Genomic DNA, 14,964 nt, shown 5'->3' with positions numbered 1-14,964 from the left:
GTTTGCTCCCCCCCTTGGGGAAGGCGTTAGCCCCTCCCACAGCTCACAGTGCACAGCAACAGTTTGTTTGTAGCACACTTGCTCCAGGAGAGCTAGCGCAGATATGTCTCTTCCAGCTGGGAATCGCCCCCCCAGCTCCAAGTGCAAATAGGCATGCAGCATGTGCGGGTAGAGGGACCAGAGAACCAGAGTCCTGCTGCCCCAAAGTGCCAGCTAAGCCCCACCCCCAGGGTCCGTCAGCCCCACCCAATTGCTAAGCCCCTCCTCCAGGGTCTGTCAGCCCCACCTAGCTGCTAAGCCTCTCCCTCTGAGCGGTTCTGTTGAGTCCTGGCACTGAGTCCTACCATCCTCCTAGAGCTGGTTGGGAATTTGTCTGCATGATTTTCCAATGGAAAATACAGTTCTGGAAACTTTTCAGTTTTCCCTTGTGAAAATCTAAGCAAAATATTTCATTTCAGGTTGGTTCGAACCAAATCAGAATATTTCAGTTTTGAACTGACCTAAAATATTTAATTCTGTAGCAGTTCAATAAAACATAAAACTGTATTTACATGTCGTGGCACGTTGCCTTATGGGAGTGGTAGTTCTGGCCCCTTTCTCTCCCATGGGCTGGGCCCCTGGAGCACTACATCTCCCATAAGGCATGAATTTCACACTGACCAAGCTATGTGGTGGCTCATGGGAATCACATGCTGTTATGGGAGATGTAATCTGACCAGGGAGCCTGGCCCCCAGTGAGGACAGGTGACCCCCACAAGGCAATGTGCCACTGTAAGGAAATACAGTTTAATGTTGAAATGACTCAGAATAGAAGCATTTTGATGTGAGGAACGTTGAAAAGTTTTGCTTTGTTCAATAATGCTGAAACGCAATGTTTAGACCGGGGTGGGCAAACTTTTTGGCCCGAGGGCCACATCTGGATGGGGAAATTGCATGCAGGGCCATGAATGTAGGGCTGAGGCAGGGGGTTGGGGTGCAGGAGGGAGTGCGAGATGTGGGAGGGGGTGCAGTGTGCAGGAAGGGGCTCAGGGCAAGGCGGTGCAGAGTGCGGGAGGGGGCTTAGGGCAGGGGATTGGGGTGCAGGAGGGGTGTGGGGTACGGCAGGGGGCTCGGTGCAGGAGGGGTGTGGCAGGGGGCTCAGGGCAGGGGGTTGAGGTGCAAGAGGGGTGCAGGGCGCTGCAGGAGGCTCAGGACATGGGGTTGGAGTGCAAGAGGGGTGCAGGGTGCGGCGGGGGCTCAAGGCAGGGGGTTGGAGTGCAGGGTGCAGGAGGGGTTTGAGCTGCGGGCTCCGGCCCAGCGCAGCTTACCTAACCTTGAGTGGCTCCGGGGTGGCAGCAGCATTTAGCCTGCCTGCCCTGGCCCCACGCCACTCCCAAAAGTGGCCGGCACCACATCCCGGCAGCCCCTGCAGGAGGAGGGCGGGGGCAGAGGGCTCCGCACGCTGCCCTCACCTGCGGGTACCTCCCCCGAAGCTCCCATTGGCTGCAGTTCCCCGTTCCCGGCCAATGGGGGCTTCAGGGGGTGGTGCCTGCAGGAGAGGGCAGTGTGCAGAGCCCTCTGCCCCCTCTCCCCCAGGGGCCGCAGGGACGTGGTGCCGGCCACTTCCGGAAGCTGGGCCAGGGCAGGCAGGGAGCCTGCCTTAGCCCCGCAGCACCACGGGGGTGGCAATCCCGCAAGCTAGATCCAAAGCCCTGATGGGCCGGATCCGGCCCGCGGGCCATAGTTTGCCCACTCCTGATTTAGACCTTGCTGTTCAATGGGAAATTCTAACCTTTTGTCCCATTTCAGGACCAAACCAAAGGTTGAAATGTCAAGATGGAAATTCCCAATTTCACTCAGCTCCCCTCTGCGAGCTCCTTTCTCCAAGGGCATTTTCCCCCTGCTAAACCCTGCCCGGATTTAGAACAGTGTTGCATGTTGCTGGGTGAGGAGTGAGAAACTCAGGCTCTATGCTGGCAGCAGCTGCTGGGTCACTAGCACTGGGTAAGGCAGCAGGTGGAGCTGCCCTCAAAGAGCAGGTGAAGACCGAGAGGTGTTAATGCACTGAAGTGTCTACACACACATGCAAGGAACATATGAAACGAGGAAGAAGAACTAGAAGAGCCCAGACTGACCAACAGCCAGTCCCTTTTTGCATCTTGCCAAGGATTTCACAGAACTCAAAGAGGGACTAGACCTTTATCTGGCTATCAGAGGTATCCAGACATATCATCAGCAATGACAAACATTTGGGATGGGACACCAAACCTCCTGCCTCAGGGCGTAAGCCAATCTCCAACTGCTGGAGATCAGGATGAGACCCAGTATGGTGGGGAGATTACATGACCTCTGCCTGTTGTGAGGTTCTTACACCTTCCTCTGAAGCAACTGGCTCTGGCCACTGTCCAAGACAGGAGATTGGGCTAGCTGGACCAGGGGTCTGGCCATTCCTAATGTTCTGATGAGCACCCAGCTGCTGGATGGTCCCAGACCTTCCTTGTTCCCACTGGAACCATCCTTGCCTTGTGGAAATCTCCAGAGTCCCTGTTCTTCCCATGCCCCAGGAGAAATGGACTCAGAAAGGAAGTTCCTCCAAGTACTGCCTTGATCCCTTGTTCCTCCACCCCATTCACCCAACTCCCCATCTGCCTTTGCTTGTCTTGCAATCACCAGGCCCCCAAGGAGGATTCAGACCCACCTGGCAGCCTGTCCCCCTAGAGTGGCCTCCTGGCATACTGCCGGCGGTGTTTGTCATCAACTCGCTCAAGGTACCAGGTGCCAGGGAACAGGTCGTCCTTAGAGCCCTGGGGAGTGTGGCTTGCTGCAGAGAGAGGAACGGGATTGAAGCGTGGCTGCTCCAGGGTGCTGCAGCTGTGGGGCAGGATCCCCTGGTGCTGGGGCTGTAAACAACCTGGCAGCATTGCCACGGGGAGAGGGGCAGCTGCTGGAGGCGTAACCCTGAGGTCTGGATCTCCCTGCAGGCTCCCAGCGCAGTTCTGGCAGGGCAGCCCTGGCAGGGATGAGATGATATGAAAGCTACAACTGGGAACAGCTGCCAGGTCTCCTGACTTCCAGGCCTGGGCTCCAGCTACTGGCCCCCGCTGCCTGCAAATACACTACTGGGGAGCTAGAAGGTGCTCTGGCCAGACTGGCTCCAGAAAGCTCCAGCCAGCCAGCTCTCCAGCACAGACACTAGATGATGGACGCAGCACATCTGAGCTCAGTGAGGCTCCTGTCAGGTGAGGGCCTCAAATGATCCTCCAAAGCCTTGGCCTGCACCTCCACTCAGGCTGCGGGAGAGAGGGGGGTCCCATGCTTCCCCAGCAGGGAAGAAGGGTACCTAGGGCAGAAGAGACCTTGTTTCCCTGGACTTAGTTTGTACAGAATCAAAAGAAGAAGGAGGGCCTGTGGTAAGGGAGCATTGCCAGGTAATTAACGAAGGGATGTGTGTGTCCAGCTGTTCATGGCGGTTTAGCAAGGGGGCCAGTGTCTACTGCAGGATTAGGATGTCAGTAGGAATTTCTCCATCGTGCCTGGGACACTGAATCTGAGGCCAGGCTGGGTGAAGAGACACCTGCCCTTTTTCTGTTACCCCAAGGGTTTTCAGGCATGTCCCTAGAGGGGACCATGTGCGGTTCCATGTGTATTGTCTGCCAGTGACTTGCAGCTGCCGGAGTTCACTGATATGCACTGATGTTTCCTGGATGGCCATCACGCAGACTCCACTCGGATTCAGCTCCCCAAGCAGCAGCAGGGGCTTCCCAGTAATAGTCGCCATGGGCAGGGGTCGCAGGCCCGAACCTGCACCCTCCTCCACTCCCACCCACCTTTGAGAGGAGCTGGAGGTGCTCAGCATGACTGAAAATCAGGCCCCTTCCTGAGGATTTAGAGGCCCAACATTAGGAAGTCCAGCCCCACTGAGGTGTCAGCACCAGAGTGCTGGCTGCAGCTGGGCCCTCTGACTGTGCTTCCTTACCCAGGTGATGGCTTTCCTCTCTCTGCTTCATGATCTCTGCAAACTCCTCTGGGGGGACCTGCTTCCGGGCATCCAGGCGAGTCTGCAGGTCGGAGAGGCTGGAGAGCAGCTTGTCCAGGGGGGAACCTGGCAAAGAGAGAGTCTCCTGGTGAGAGAGCGAGCAAATCAGGGCTAGGGAAGCCGAGAGTACCCAAGGGATCCATAACCAATGAACACTGCCCCATCAGGTCGCAGATCCCCTGCAGGGGACGGGTGTCCAGGTAATTCCCCCTGCAGACCAAGGCTGTCCCCACAGGCCCTGTACACCATCTGTCTCCTTTCCCAGGTGGGCAAAAGCCATTCAGAAGCAGACAAAGAATCCCTAATGAATCTCACCTCACCACCGGAGGTGGCCTGAGCTCCGATCCCAGCACCCAGCTCGGGATGACAGTGGGAGCCCAGCTGGGACAGTGTCCCTCCCTAGAGCTTTCTGAAGTCACACTGTGAGTCAGGTCACATTCCAATCTTAGCCAGCTGCTGAGGGGCCTGCCCACACCCACACCATGGACAAGCAACCCCTTAACTGCCCCCCGGGTTTGTGCAGCGGCCTCTGGAGCAGTGAGTGCTGGCCGCTATCACAGTCAAGACTGGCTGGATTCTGGATCAGGTTTGCTGTGGCAGTTCCAGGGTCCCCCTTTACTGCCGCCCAGTGGAAGGCAACCCCCCCAAAACCCGTTCAACATGGGGGTCGTCCAGGTCCACTCTCCGGCCCCCATCCTGCACTATCTGCTCCTGCACTCAGGATATTTACAACCATGCCCAGGCTGGGGACTCAGGAGCTCCCCAGGCTTAGGGCTGGGCTGGGAACCGAAGCCTCATCCCCAGGCCAGAGCAGGCAGGATGACCCTCCACAGCCATCACTGCCACCTAAGGCGTCCAATGACAAGTGAGGGGAGGAAATAGGAAGGGACTCACCCGGAGCAGCATCCTGCGAGACACGCATGGAAAACAAGCTTGCAGCCAATCCCGAGCCATAGGAGAAGGCCCCGATCCTGGAGCCAGCCAGCTGCTGAGCAGAGTATCTGTGGCAATTCAAACCAAGCTGTCAGTGGAGAACATCCGTGCTAAAGGGCAGACGCCTCAAATCCTGAGCGCTACCCACACGGCCTGGCAAGCTGACGTCCCAGGGGGCAGTGTGCGGGCTGTAGCTGAGCTGCTCTGACCCAGGACACGCTGGAAATCAGAGATTTTATTTTAAATCAGTAAGGGGCAACCAGAAACGGCCCCCGGGCTGAACCTAGGCTGTACCTCCATAAAATAGAAAAGATCCCCCTGCATGACAGCAGGTAACCCCAGGAAGCGGGCAGAGAAGGGCAGAGGAGTTTTGCCTCCTGCTCCTGTCACTGGCGTTAAGGACTGTGGGATCCAGGCGAGGAGCAGAAGCAGGTTTTGGAGTTGCAAGTGGGCACCGCTGTGGGCTGATTTGGTGATGACGAGTGAGGTAAAGGAGCGTCACCTGCATCTAAGCCGCCAGGAAACCAGATCTGCAGTTACTGCGGGGAGAAACTGTCTCCAGGCTTTCCATACCAGCAGGCTCCCTGAAGTGGGGCCTAGAAGGATCAGGTTCAGACATGCCTCAAGACAGCAGCTGGGAGAGCATGCATGAGGAGCCAAGATACCCTGGTGATGGGCGTGATATAAAAACCAGAGGCCAGATGAGCAGCACTGTGGGGAGCATTAGTGTGCATGGCAGTCACTACTGAGAGCAGGGAGACCAGGGGACGCTGCTGTGTCTCAGGCAGAACTAGGAGCTGTGGGGGAGAGAGTGCGCTAAGGACCAGGCACAGGCAGGCTCTGCAAAGCACAGTTAGCACCATCATCCTTGGAGTGCACGATTGCCAACCTGCAGGAGCAGGGTCTACCCCACCCTCAGAGGGGCTGAGTCTTTTCTTTCCCCTCTGCCTCTGACACACACTGGGTCCGGTTAAACGGCACCGATAACTTGGATTTAATTGAAACTCCTGTGGCTGCCCTCGCTGCTGGGAGAGAAAGCCTCTGCTCTCTGAGGGGGGCAGGGAGCAAGCAGATGGAGCCACCCATCTAGCTCCATGAAGCCCACCCAAGGAGGGTGTCTTTGGGGGGTGGTCTCCCTCCCCTGACAGGTGCACAGAGCTGGGCATGCAGTTCCAGGCAACTCTATGCAAGGAATGAAATAAAAAGACTTTTAAAGTTGCAAAGTGAAGCATTGAAAGGGAAAAACCCACAGACAGGTCATGGCAGAGAAAATGTCACTGTGCAACCCTGCAATGTGCCCCCTTCTTGGGCCAAGCTCTCCTGATGGGGAGTAACTGCAAGTCTGCAGAAGGTTGCAAGAACAAATATTTTATAATGGCAAACCGCCCCCACCCCCCACACAGACCTGCTCATGTGTACACACATACCCATTCACACACACATGCATGCACACAAGCATCTGCCCACTCACATGCACACACATGAACGATTGAGCACACACACCCCGCTGCTCTCAAACACGCACATGCTCGCACGCCTGCCTGCCTGCTTGCATGCATACACATGCTCACGCACACACACATACACGCGCGCATGCGCACACACCACACAAATGCCCACTCACACACACAAATACATCCACATGTGCACACATACTCTTGCTTGTGTGCACACACATGCCCAACCACTCCAACATGCACACACACACACAGAGCTTTGGTACTCAAATGGCCGAGTCATTTTTGCTCCAGTTTTTAAAAAAATGTAACCTCAGGCAGAGACCTGGAAAAATCACAGCTCTTCTTTCAGACTTCCCCACATTGCGGCTCAGTAGCTGAGAAAGACCCTTTAGACGAGGAGTAACTGCTGCTCAGCACAAAGGCTGCAGGCTCAGACCCCAACTGAAAGTCGGCTTTGTGCCCAACCCTTTGGCTTGTTCTCTGCCGGGCTGTGGGAGTCCCAAGGCCTGGGGGACACGGGGGTGGGGCAGGGCTCGGCGGAAAGGGATGCTTGGAGCTGGCACTCACTGTGCGAGGAGGGAGGCGAGGCAGCCATACATAGACGGGGTGTACATGTTGCCGTTGCGAGAGGAGAGGAGCAGCGAGGGCTTGGTTTTCTGGCTGAACATTTCCAAGCTAGCTTTCTGAAAGGCCTTCTCCACATCCTTGTCGGAGTAGGTGTCTTCCAGCTTCACCCCCCTGGGAAGAGGGAGGAGGAGGTTCACTCGTGGGTTCAGCAGCCAAGGGGACCCACTGCACTGGGAAAATGCACCAGCTGCCCAGCACGAATCCCCTCTGGCTATCCGTCTCCCCACAGCGGACTGTGTGGATAACAGCAAGGATTGATGGCTGGCAGCTCTGCAAATATTGGCTACTGAAGTGCCGCCAGCCTGAAGTCCTGCAGCCCTGTCTACTCACATTGCACCCTGCTTGAATTTGCACAGTCCCTACTGGGGAATCGCTCCCCTTCCTGGACAGTCGCTGCCCCCGGAAGAGAATCTCACCTGCCTGATGGGCCATGGCACCGGCTAGGGAAATCTCACACTCCCCGGAGCCCGGCTAGAAAGTCTTGAGCCCCTCGAACAGCTGCTGCTCCCACACCCGCTTTGTGTTTCCATTTTTAACAATCGAGCTGGGTGACATGATACTCATCATGCCTTTGCTGCCAGTGCAGACATGGACCTGCTGTGTTCAGCCTCATGCCAGTCACTCAGTAGGGATGCAGAGCAGCAAGGAGCGCTCGGCATTATCTGGGGAGACGCCTGCAGCTGGCATTAGAGAAACCTCAATACCCCCGACACAGAACTGTCATTCACCAAACAGCTACCATCCCCCCATGGAAATCTGACCTGCTGCAAAAGCCCATGTGCCCTTTAGGGACACCTCTGTGCCCCACGTGGTCATGGCCTCCGTGGGAAATCTCACCTGCCATAGCAGTAGTACAGCTCCCAGACAGCAAACAATTCCATCAAGGCTGGGAGTGCAGACCTGTTACTTGGGGTGAAATACAATTGGGATGGTGGCGTTCTCCCAAACCCAGGAAATTCAGAAGGTAGGGTAAAGTCAAACAAATCCAAACACGTTACAGTCTGGAAATGCAGCTAGGCACCCAAACAGCCTGAACTTTGCCCCGTCTTGGCCTCTCCCCAGACAGTGAACTCTTGGACACAGGGTGTACTTGAATGTGTTTTTTTTAACAGCAGAACTAAATCTCTCTGCGGCAGCAAAAAGCTGAACTCTGCCCCATGCTGACAACACAAGAACCGTAGGTGACAGATGTGGCAATTACCTGCGTATCCTCACCAAGCTTGACTGAATCAGGTTGAAGCATTTTAGGAGTTCACTGTATTAAAAATGAAAATGTTCATGTATTCCTGGGGGGGTTGTCTGGAATGTCTCTAGTAGGGAGCCAGGACTAATGCAAACCCTGGCAGTGTTCTGATCTTCAAGGGACTCTTTGAAACAATGGGCCTGTCATAAATATAAAGGGAAGGGTAACCACCTTTCTGTATACAGTGCTATAAAATCCCTCCTGGCCAGAGGCAAAACCCCTTCACCTGTAAAGGGTTAAGAAGCTAAGGTAACCTCACTGGCACCTGACCCAAAATGACCAATGAGGGGACAAGATACTTTCAAATCTGGATGGGGGGGATAAAGGATCTGTCTGTGTGATGCTTTTGCCAGGAACAGATCAGGAACGAAGCCTTACAACTCCTGTTAAATTAGTAAGTAATCCAGCTAGAAATGCGTTAGATTTCCTTTTGTTTAATGACTGGTAAAATAAGCTGTGCTGGATGGAATGTATATTCCTGTTTTTGTGTCTTTTTGTAACTTAAGGTTTTGCCTAGAGGGATTCTCTATGTTTTGAATCTGATTACCCTGTAAGGTATTTACCATCCTGATTTTACAGAGGTGATTCTTTTACCTTTTCTTTAATTAAAATTCTTCTTTTAAGAACCTGATTGCTTTTTCATTGTTCTTAAGATCCAAGGGTTTGGGTCTGTGTTCTTCTGTACAAATTGGTGAGGATTCTTATCAAGCCTTCCCCAGGAAAGGGGGTGTAGGGCTTGGGGGGATATTTTGGGGGAAGTCGTCTCCAGTGGGCTCTTTCCCTGTTCTTTGTATAAAACACTTGGTGGTAGCAGCATAGGGTTCAAGGACAAGGCAAAGTTTGTACCCTGGGGAAGTTTTTAACCTAAGCTGGTAAGAATAAGCTTAGGGGGTCTTTCATGCAGGTCCCCACATCTGTACCCTAGAGTTCAGAGTGGGGAAGGAAACTTGACAGGGCCAGACAAGGCTGAACTTTTAGTTGAGTAGGTTTCCCAGGAAATACTTGTGGCAGGAGGCAACTTCTCATCTCTGGCCTTTCTCTTAACTGTGCCCTCAGGAGTAACCTATTGTCTGCAGCTCACCTGTTATAGGAGGACAAGATGAGAGGTCCCAGCTGGATAAAAGAGGGACTCACAGATTCACTGGTGGGCTTGCTCTCAGCCAAGGTGGTTATGGACTTATAATCACAGAAAAGCCACTTGGAGGGGCTTGAATGACTGTTTGCCTGCTAGAGCCCTTGCTAGAGACAGGGGGTGATCTCTGGTGAGCTTATTAGCTTGAGCGTAGGTTCCTTTATTGTTTGCAATGTTTTCTCTGTAACACTTTTATCTTAAGAATAAATGTGCTTGCTTAGAAAGAGCTAGGTGGTAACTCAGCTGTGAACAATTACACTGTTCAGAGCCTTTGAGGAGAAAAACAAAGCAGGTGTGTTTAGGCCGCCTGACTTGCTGGGGTATTCACAGTGTAGGCAGGGAATGATGCAGCCAGAAAAGACAGGAGGGAAAGAAACATGTGTCTCTGCCCCAGAGAGGTGACGGCTGGGGAGCAAGAAGCCTGAGAGTGAGTGCCCTGGCTGGACCATGGAAGGGGAATACAGGTGCAATTGCCCTTAACTGTGAGATCACACAAGTATGATTGAGGCTTTTTCATGTTTATTGACTCAGATAAGATTAAACTGATTTTAAAAGGCATATAGTGTCCTTGTAGCTCTATCGGTCCTGGGATATCAGAGAGACAAGGTGGTTGAAGTCATATCTTTTATTGGACCAGCTTCCAAAAGATATTACCTCCCCCACCTTGTCTCTTTAAAAGCCTTATTGTTGTTTTTTCCCCCATTTTTGGCATCCCTTATGTGGGATTGGGATGGTCTCAGCTGCACATACACACAAACGCCCTAGTTCCCGCCCCCGAAATCTGACCTTTCTGTTGAGTAGAGCTGATGCAATGGGCAGTTTTTGAAAAGCTATTTAGACTGATGGCCATGTTTTGCCCCTATTTTTCATAACGGAAAGATTGTCACAAAGAATTTGCCCCATTTCAAAATGGCTCCCATCTCCCATTGTTCTCCATAGGACTGAAACTACAGCAGTGCTCAGGGAAGATGGCACCCCACAGGGTGTGCGGAGGCGGAGGCACTTCCGTCCTGCTGAGGACAATAGGAGATTGCAACCATTTTGAAAAAGGGTAGTTCATGGACTTCTCTAGTAGACCGCTAACCTTCAGCTAGGGTGGCCAGATATCCCAATTTTATAGGGACAGTTCCGATATTTGGGGCTTTGTCTTATATAGTTTCCTATTTCCTGCCCCCGGTCCTGATTTTTCAGACGTGCTACCTGATCACCCTACCTTCAGCCTCTGCAGAAGGAGAAACCTTCAGTTATGAAGAATGATGGGGGGGAAATTATCATGAATCCAATTATTTACCTTCCTCTGCAGCATGGGGCATGGGTCTCTTGCAGGTTTAAACTAGTGTAAATGGTGGATTCCCTGTAGCCTGAAGTCTTTAAACCATGATTTGAGGACTTCAGTAACTCAGCCAGAGGTTAGGGATCTATTACAGGAGTGGGTGGGCAAGGTTCTGTGGCCTGCCATGTGCAGGAGGTCAGACTAAATCATCACCATGGTCCCTCCTGGCCTTAAAGTCTATAAGCTGGAGCCTGTGCACAAGATTCCAGGGCGTTTTAACTCCATGGGAAGTTTGAAGAGTCAGTGTTATTCTGTAACTGAGATTATTAGGGGCAAAAAAAAGTCTGGTGTAAAATTAAAAATACCTCCTTTAAGAAATGCGATTCCTAAACTAATAGATTGCCTTGTAAATTCTCTGAAAGTTCATTCTGCTCTCAGAGAGCAGCAGCTCCAGGGATGGGAGGAGCTGCTGTATTTTCATACATAACAAAGAGGTTGAATCCCTGCTTTCAGTGCACAGCTCCGCTCAGGCTTCATTACTGAGTTGCTACCAATGTTTCCTCGGCAAACAACAATCTGTAGCTCTTCGATAACAATCCTCGTCTCTCAAGAGAAAAACGATTCTCCCAAAGAATCGTTAGCCCCGATCCCGATCCAGCCAGCATAGCCAATTTGCCACGATGCCTGCAAAACACCTGACGCAGCTAGGCAGTCGGTGTGCTGAGACCCCTGCCCACCACACTGACCAGCACTGTCTCACTGTTTCCTTCTGCTCCCCGACTGTATCCACCTCTTGTCCTTTGTCTCATACTTAGACTGGAAACTCTTTGGAGCAGCTCTTTGTTCCGTGTCTGTGTGGCACCTAGCACAGTGGGGTGCTGGTCCATGACTGGGGATCTCTCGGTGCTGGGGATCTCTTGGTGCTGCTGCTACATTCCTGTCCACTGACTCTGGCTCTATGGTCACATGCACCCAGCGCTCCCCCAAACCTCAACACAGCAAATAGCAGAGAGCCACGTCCCACTTGACCGCAGGCATCCCCTGAGGTAGGAGCCCTACTCGTCCCAACATCCACTAGCTAGAGGGCTCAGACCCCTCCGAATGCCTGCAGCTCCCATGCGAGCCTTGCCCCAGCCCCACCCTCCATGTGCCAGCCTCCCCAGCTTACAGAGCTGAGTGCCCGCAGACCCTCACACCGAAATGCTGCCTGCCATAATGCATCAGCCCCTGCCAGAGGAGTAAGACGTACTCTGACGCCCAACACCCTGCCAGGGCACCCTTTGCCTCCCCATCACCTGCCGCCCTCGCTAAGGAAATCACACACTCACCCCAAAAATCTTCCTGCAATAACCTCCCCGCTGAGCGTCCGCAGTGCCCCAAGGAAAAAACAGTTCCCACCAAGATGCTCCTAACATGGCCTAGTGGATGGAGCATGAGACTGGAACTCAGGGGACCAGGTTCTATTCCTGGCCCTGCCACTGGCCTGCTGGTTAAGTCACTTCCTCTCTCGGAGCCTCAGTTTCACCATCTGTAAAATTGGGAGAATGCTGCTGAACTGCTTTGTACAGCTCTGCAGATGACAAGTGCTAACTTAAAGCTGGGTATCGTTATCAACAGACATTGAAAAAGAATCTTTCCCTGCACAGTCCCTATGGGGGATGTACCACAGATGTGTGGACCCCACTCCAATTTTCTGCAGCCCCCACTAGTGGAATTGCCCCTCCATGGATGTCGGCAGCCCAAGGACTCCCACACCCCTGGCAGAGGCCGCTCCTGCTCTGTAGCGCTCACCCACCTGAAGGCCTGCAGCCCTTTGTAGAGGCCGCTCTGCGTGTCGGGGTTGGGAGCTGCTAGGAAGTCGTTGAGCATCATTCGCCCCACAGACTTCTGCACCAATTTGCAGAAGGGCGTGTGGAAGATCATGAACTGGAAGTCTTCCAGGGTAAAAGGTTTGTCCACCCCCACTGCAGCAGAACAGGAGACAGAAGCCACCCATTAGAGACCCCTCAACCCCACTCTGCACAGAGAGCCGCAGCACTTGCAGCAGGCACTGAAGGCAAAGACCCATAGACCTGCCCCACAGAAGGCAATGGGATGGGCGGGTGGGGAAGAGACCCACAGCCTTCCAATGCTGCATAAGGAGACACTGACAACCCCATGGATGCCAGAAATGGGGACAATATGGGGAGATATATTCACCCTCATACTAAACTAGGGCAGGAGAGTTCCTCACAGCTCTCTGGCACAGAGTCTCACCCTTCCTGCTGCAGGAGCTACCTTGAAAAGGGACTGGCCCCTGGACCTGGAAGGGCTCTCTCGATCCAGCAAACTATGAGTGCTGCAGACTCAGCTACCACTACCTGGGCTCAGCCTAGGGGCCTGTTCTGTTCTGGGGCAGTGGGCTGGTTATAATGGCTATTCAGCACAAGCCCATGCAGCCAGGTGCTCACACTTTTGTCCGATGGGGAAGGCCCTCATGGCTCTGGCATGCTGCCGCCAGTGAACTCCCCGGGCACGAGCCATGGATGGGTCACAGCAGGGAAACATGGGTTTTAAACTCTCCTCAGATGGAGGAAACAGCACCCACCATTTCAACATGTGCTGTCTGTCTGATCACCCAGCCAGGCCTGGCCCCTGGCCTCGCATTAACTAGTTTCTTTCCAACGGCTCTCCCACCACTTTGTCTACCAGCCTGGTCAGAGGCCAACAAATTACAGGTTCATGGACTTCTGGTGTCTCCACTTCCTATCCCCACCAATGCATTCCCACCACTCTTGGCCCCTCCAGTCTCTGACCCCTTTGTCCTCTTACCCAGAAATCCACAGGCCCTACAACATGGGGTGGGGTGGGAGAGACAGACACAATGGGAGTGGTGGGGGAGACAGAGAGACAGACTGTGAGCTCCACAGAGGCAGAGGAGCAGGTACCCCAGCTGACATGGAATAATAGAAATGTCCAGCGGGAAAGGACCTTGAGAGGCCATCTAATCCAGCCCCCTGCACTGAGACAGGACGAAGGAAACCTAGACCATCCCTTACAGGTGTTTGTCTAACCTGTGGCACACACAAGATTTCCCCCTTCACTTGTAGGCTCTGTACCTTTCTGCCATTGGCTCTGGATTTTCTTGCGGTAGATAGAATAGCATTGATCCAGGGCCCGGAAATAGCACTGGATAGAGAGTTTCCCATCCACCATGGGATACTCTGAAGCCAGGTCTGGTTTGTAGAAATCATATACATGTTCCATGTGGGTTCCCCGAACACCTTGGAGGAGAGAAAACAGCCTCACCATTGCGTATTGGAGACAGCAGGGGAACAGAACCTCAAACCCTCTCCATACCAGCCCCCTACCCGCAACGAACCTCTCAGCCAAAACCCACCACAGCCCTTTACACACAAAATATTCATCCCGTAAAATTCACAAAATTACATTTCATGAGCCACTTTTCCACCTCCTCTTCCTGCTCTGACCTCATTCTATAGCCTGCATATTTGAGATCTTTTCTATGAAGAGAACCTTCTCTGGATACACTGGAAAGGTAGGTAGATTCTTCTACCATCCCTGTCCGTGTAGTATCTGAGCACCTTCCAGTTGTGCATAACGCAACACGACTAACATCTTGTGCGTGTGGCCCACTTTCTCTTAGCCTCCCTCTAAAGGGGAAATTCTGAATGTGGCGGAGTGCTTGGAGTGTTTTTATATAAATATGTACGTGCTGCTCTGTGCTTATAACAGAGAAGACAGATCAAAGAAATGTGTTGGGCACTGGGAAGGGAAGGTGATGAAGGATGGGATGGTCCTGGGTTCCTAGGGGAGTTCATTCCAGCCCAGCCCCCAAGAAAGCTCAGTCTCCAACACACACACGAGCTTTTCCCTTATAGTAGGGAGGTCCATTCTGCCTGAGGTGCAAAGTTGTCGACCACAGTCCTCATCCTGGAGCTTTAAGCCTGGCCTCTTAGATACCCTGGGACAAAGCAGAGATCGAGCACCTGGAAGGTAAGGACTGAGGCAGTGTCATAAATATAAAGGGAAGGGTAACCACCTTTCTGTATACAGAACTATAAAATCCCTCCTGGCCAGAGGCAAAACCCTTTCACCTGTAAAGGGTTAAGAAGCTAAGATAACCTCACTGGCACCTGACCAAAATGACCAATGAGGAGATAAGATACTTTTAAAGCTGGGGGGGGGGACGAAGGGTCTGTCTGTCTGTGTGATATTTTTTCCGGGAACAGATCAGGAATGCTCTTCATAACTCCTTAAGTTAGTAAGTAATCTAGCTAG

The 14,964-nt window shown here is 53.0% G+C and overlaps 1 protein-coding gene across 1 annotated transcript in view; it reads right to left on the bottom strand.

The window, feature by feature from the left end:
- Positions 1-14,964, bottom strand: part of HMGCS2 (3-hydroxy-3-methylglutaryl-CoA synthase 2) — a 32,620-nt gene that overhangs the window by 941 nt on the left and 16,715 nt on the right. The window contains exons 4-9 of the mRNA XM_037907413.2: positions 13,782-13,946; positions 12,479-12,647; positions 6,976-7,146; positions 4,910-5,016; positions 3,956-4,081; positions 2,678-2,800 (exon numbers count right to left, since the gene is read on the bottom strand). Of these exons, the coding sequence (XP_037763341.1) occupies positions 2,694-2,800; positions 3,956-4,081; positions 4,910-5,016; positions 6,976-7,146; positions 12,479-12,647; positions 13,782-13,946 (845 nt within the window). The 3' untranslated portion in view covers positions 2,678-2,693. The remainder of the gene's footprint in view (positions 1-2,677; positions 2,801-3,955; positions 4,082-4,909; positions 5,017-6,975; positions 7,147-12,478; positions 12,648-13,781; positions 13,947-14,964) is intronic.

This window comes from Chelonia mydas, chromosome 8 (genome assembly GCF_015237465.2).
Source record: "Chelonia mydas isolate rCheMyd1 chromosome 8, rCheMyd1.pri.v2, whole genome shotgun sequence".
Taxonomy (NCBI): domain Eukaryota; kingdom Metazoa; phylum Chordata; order Testudines; family Cheloniidae; genus Chelonia; species Chelonia mydas.
Note: the sequence above shows the minus strand (reverse complement) of the source record. Positions and strands in the feature narration are given on the sequence as shown.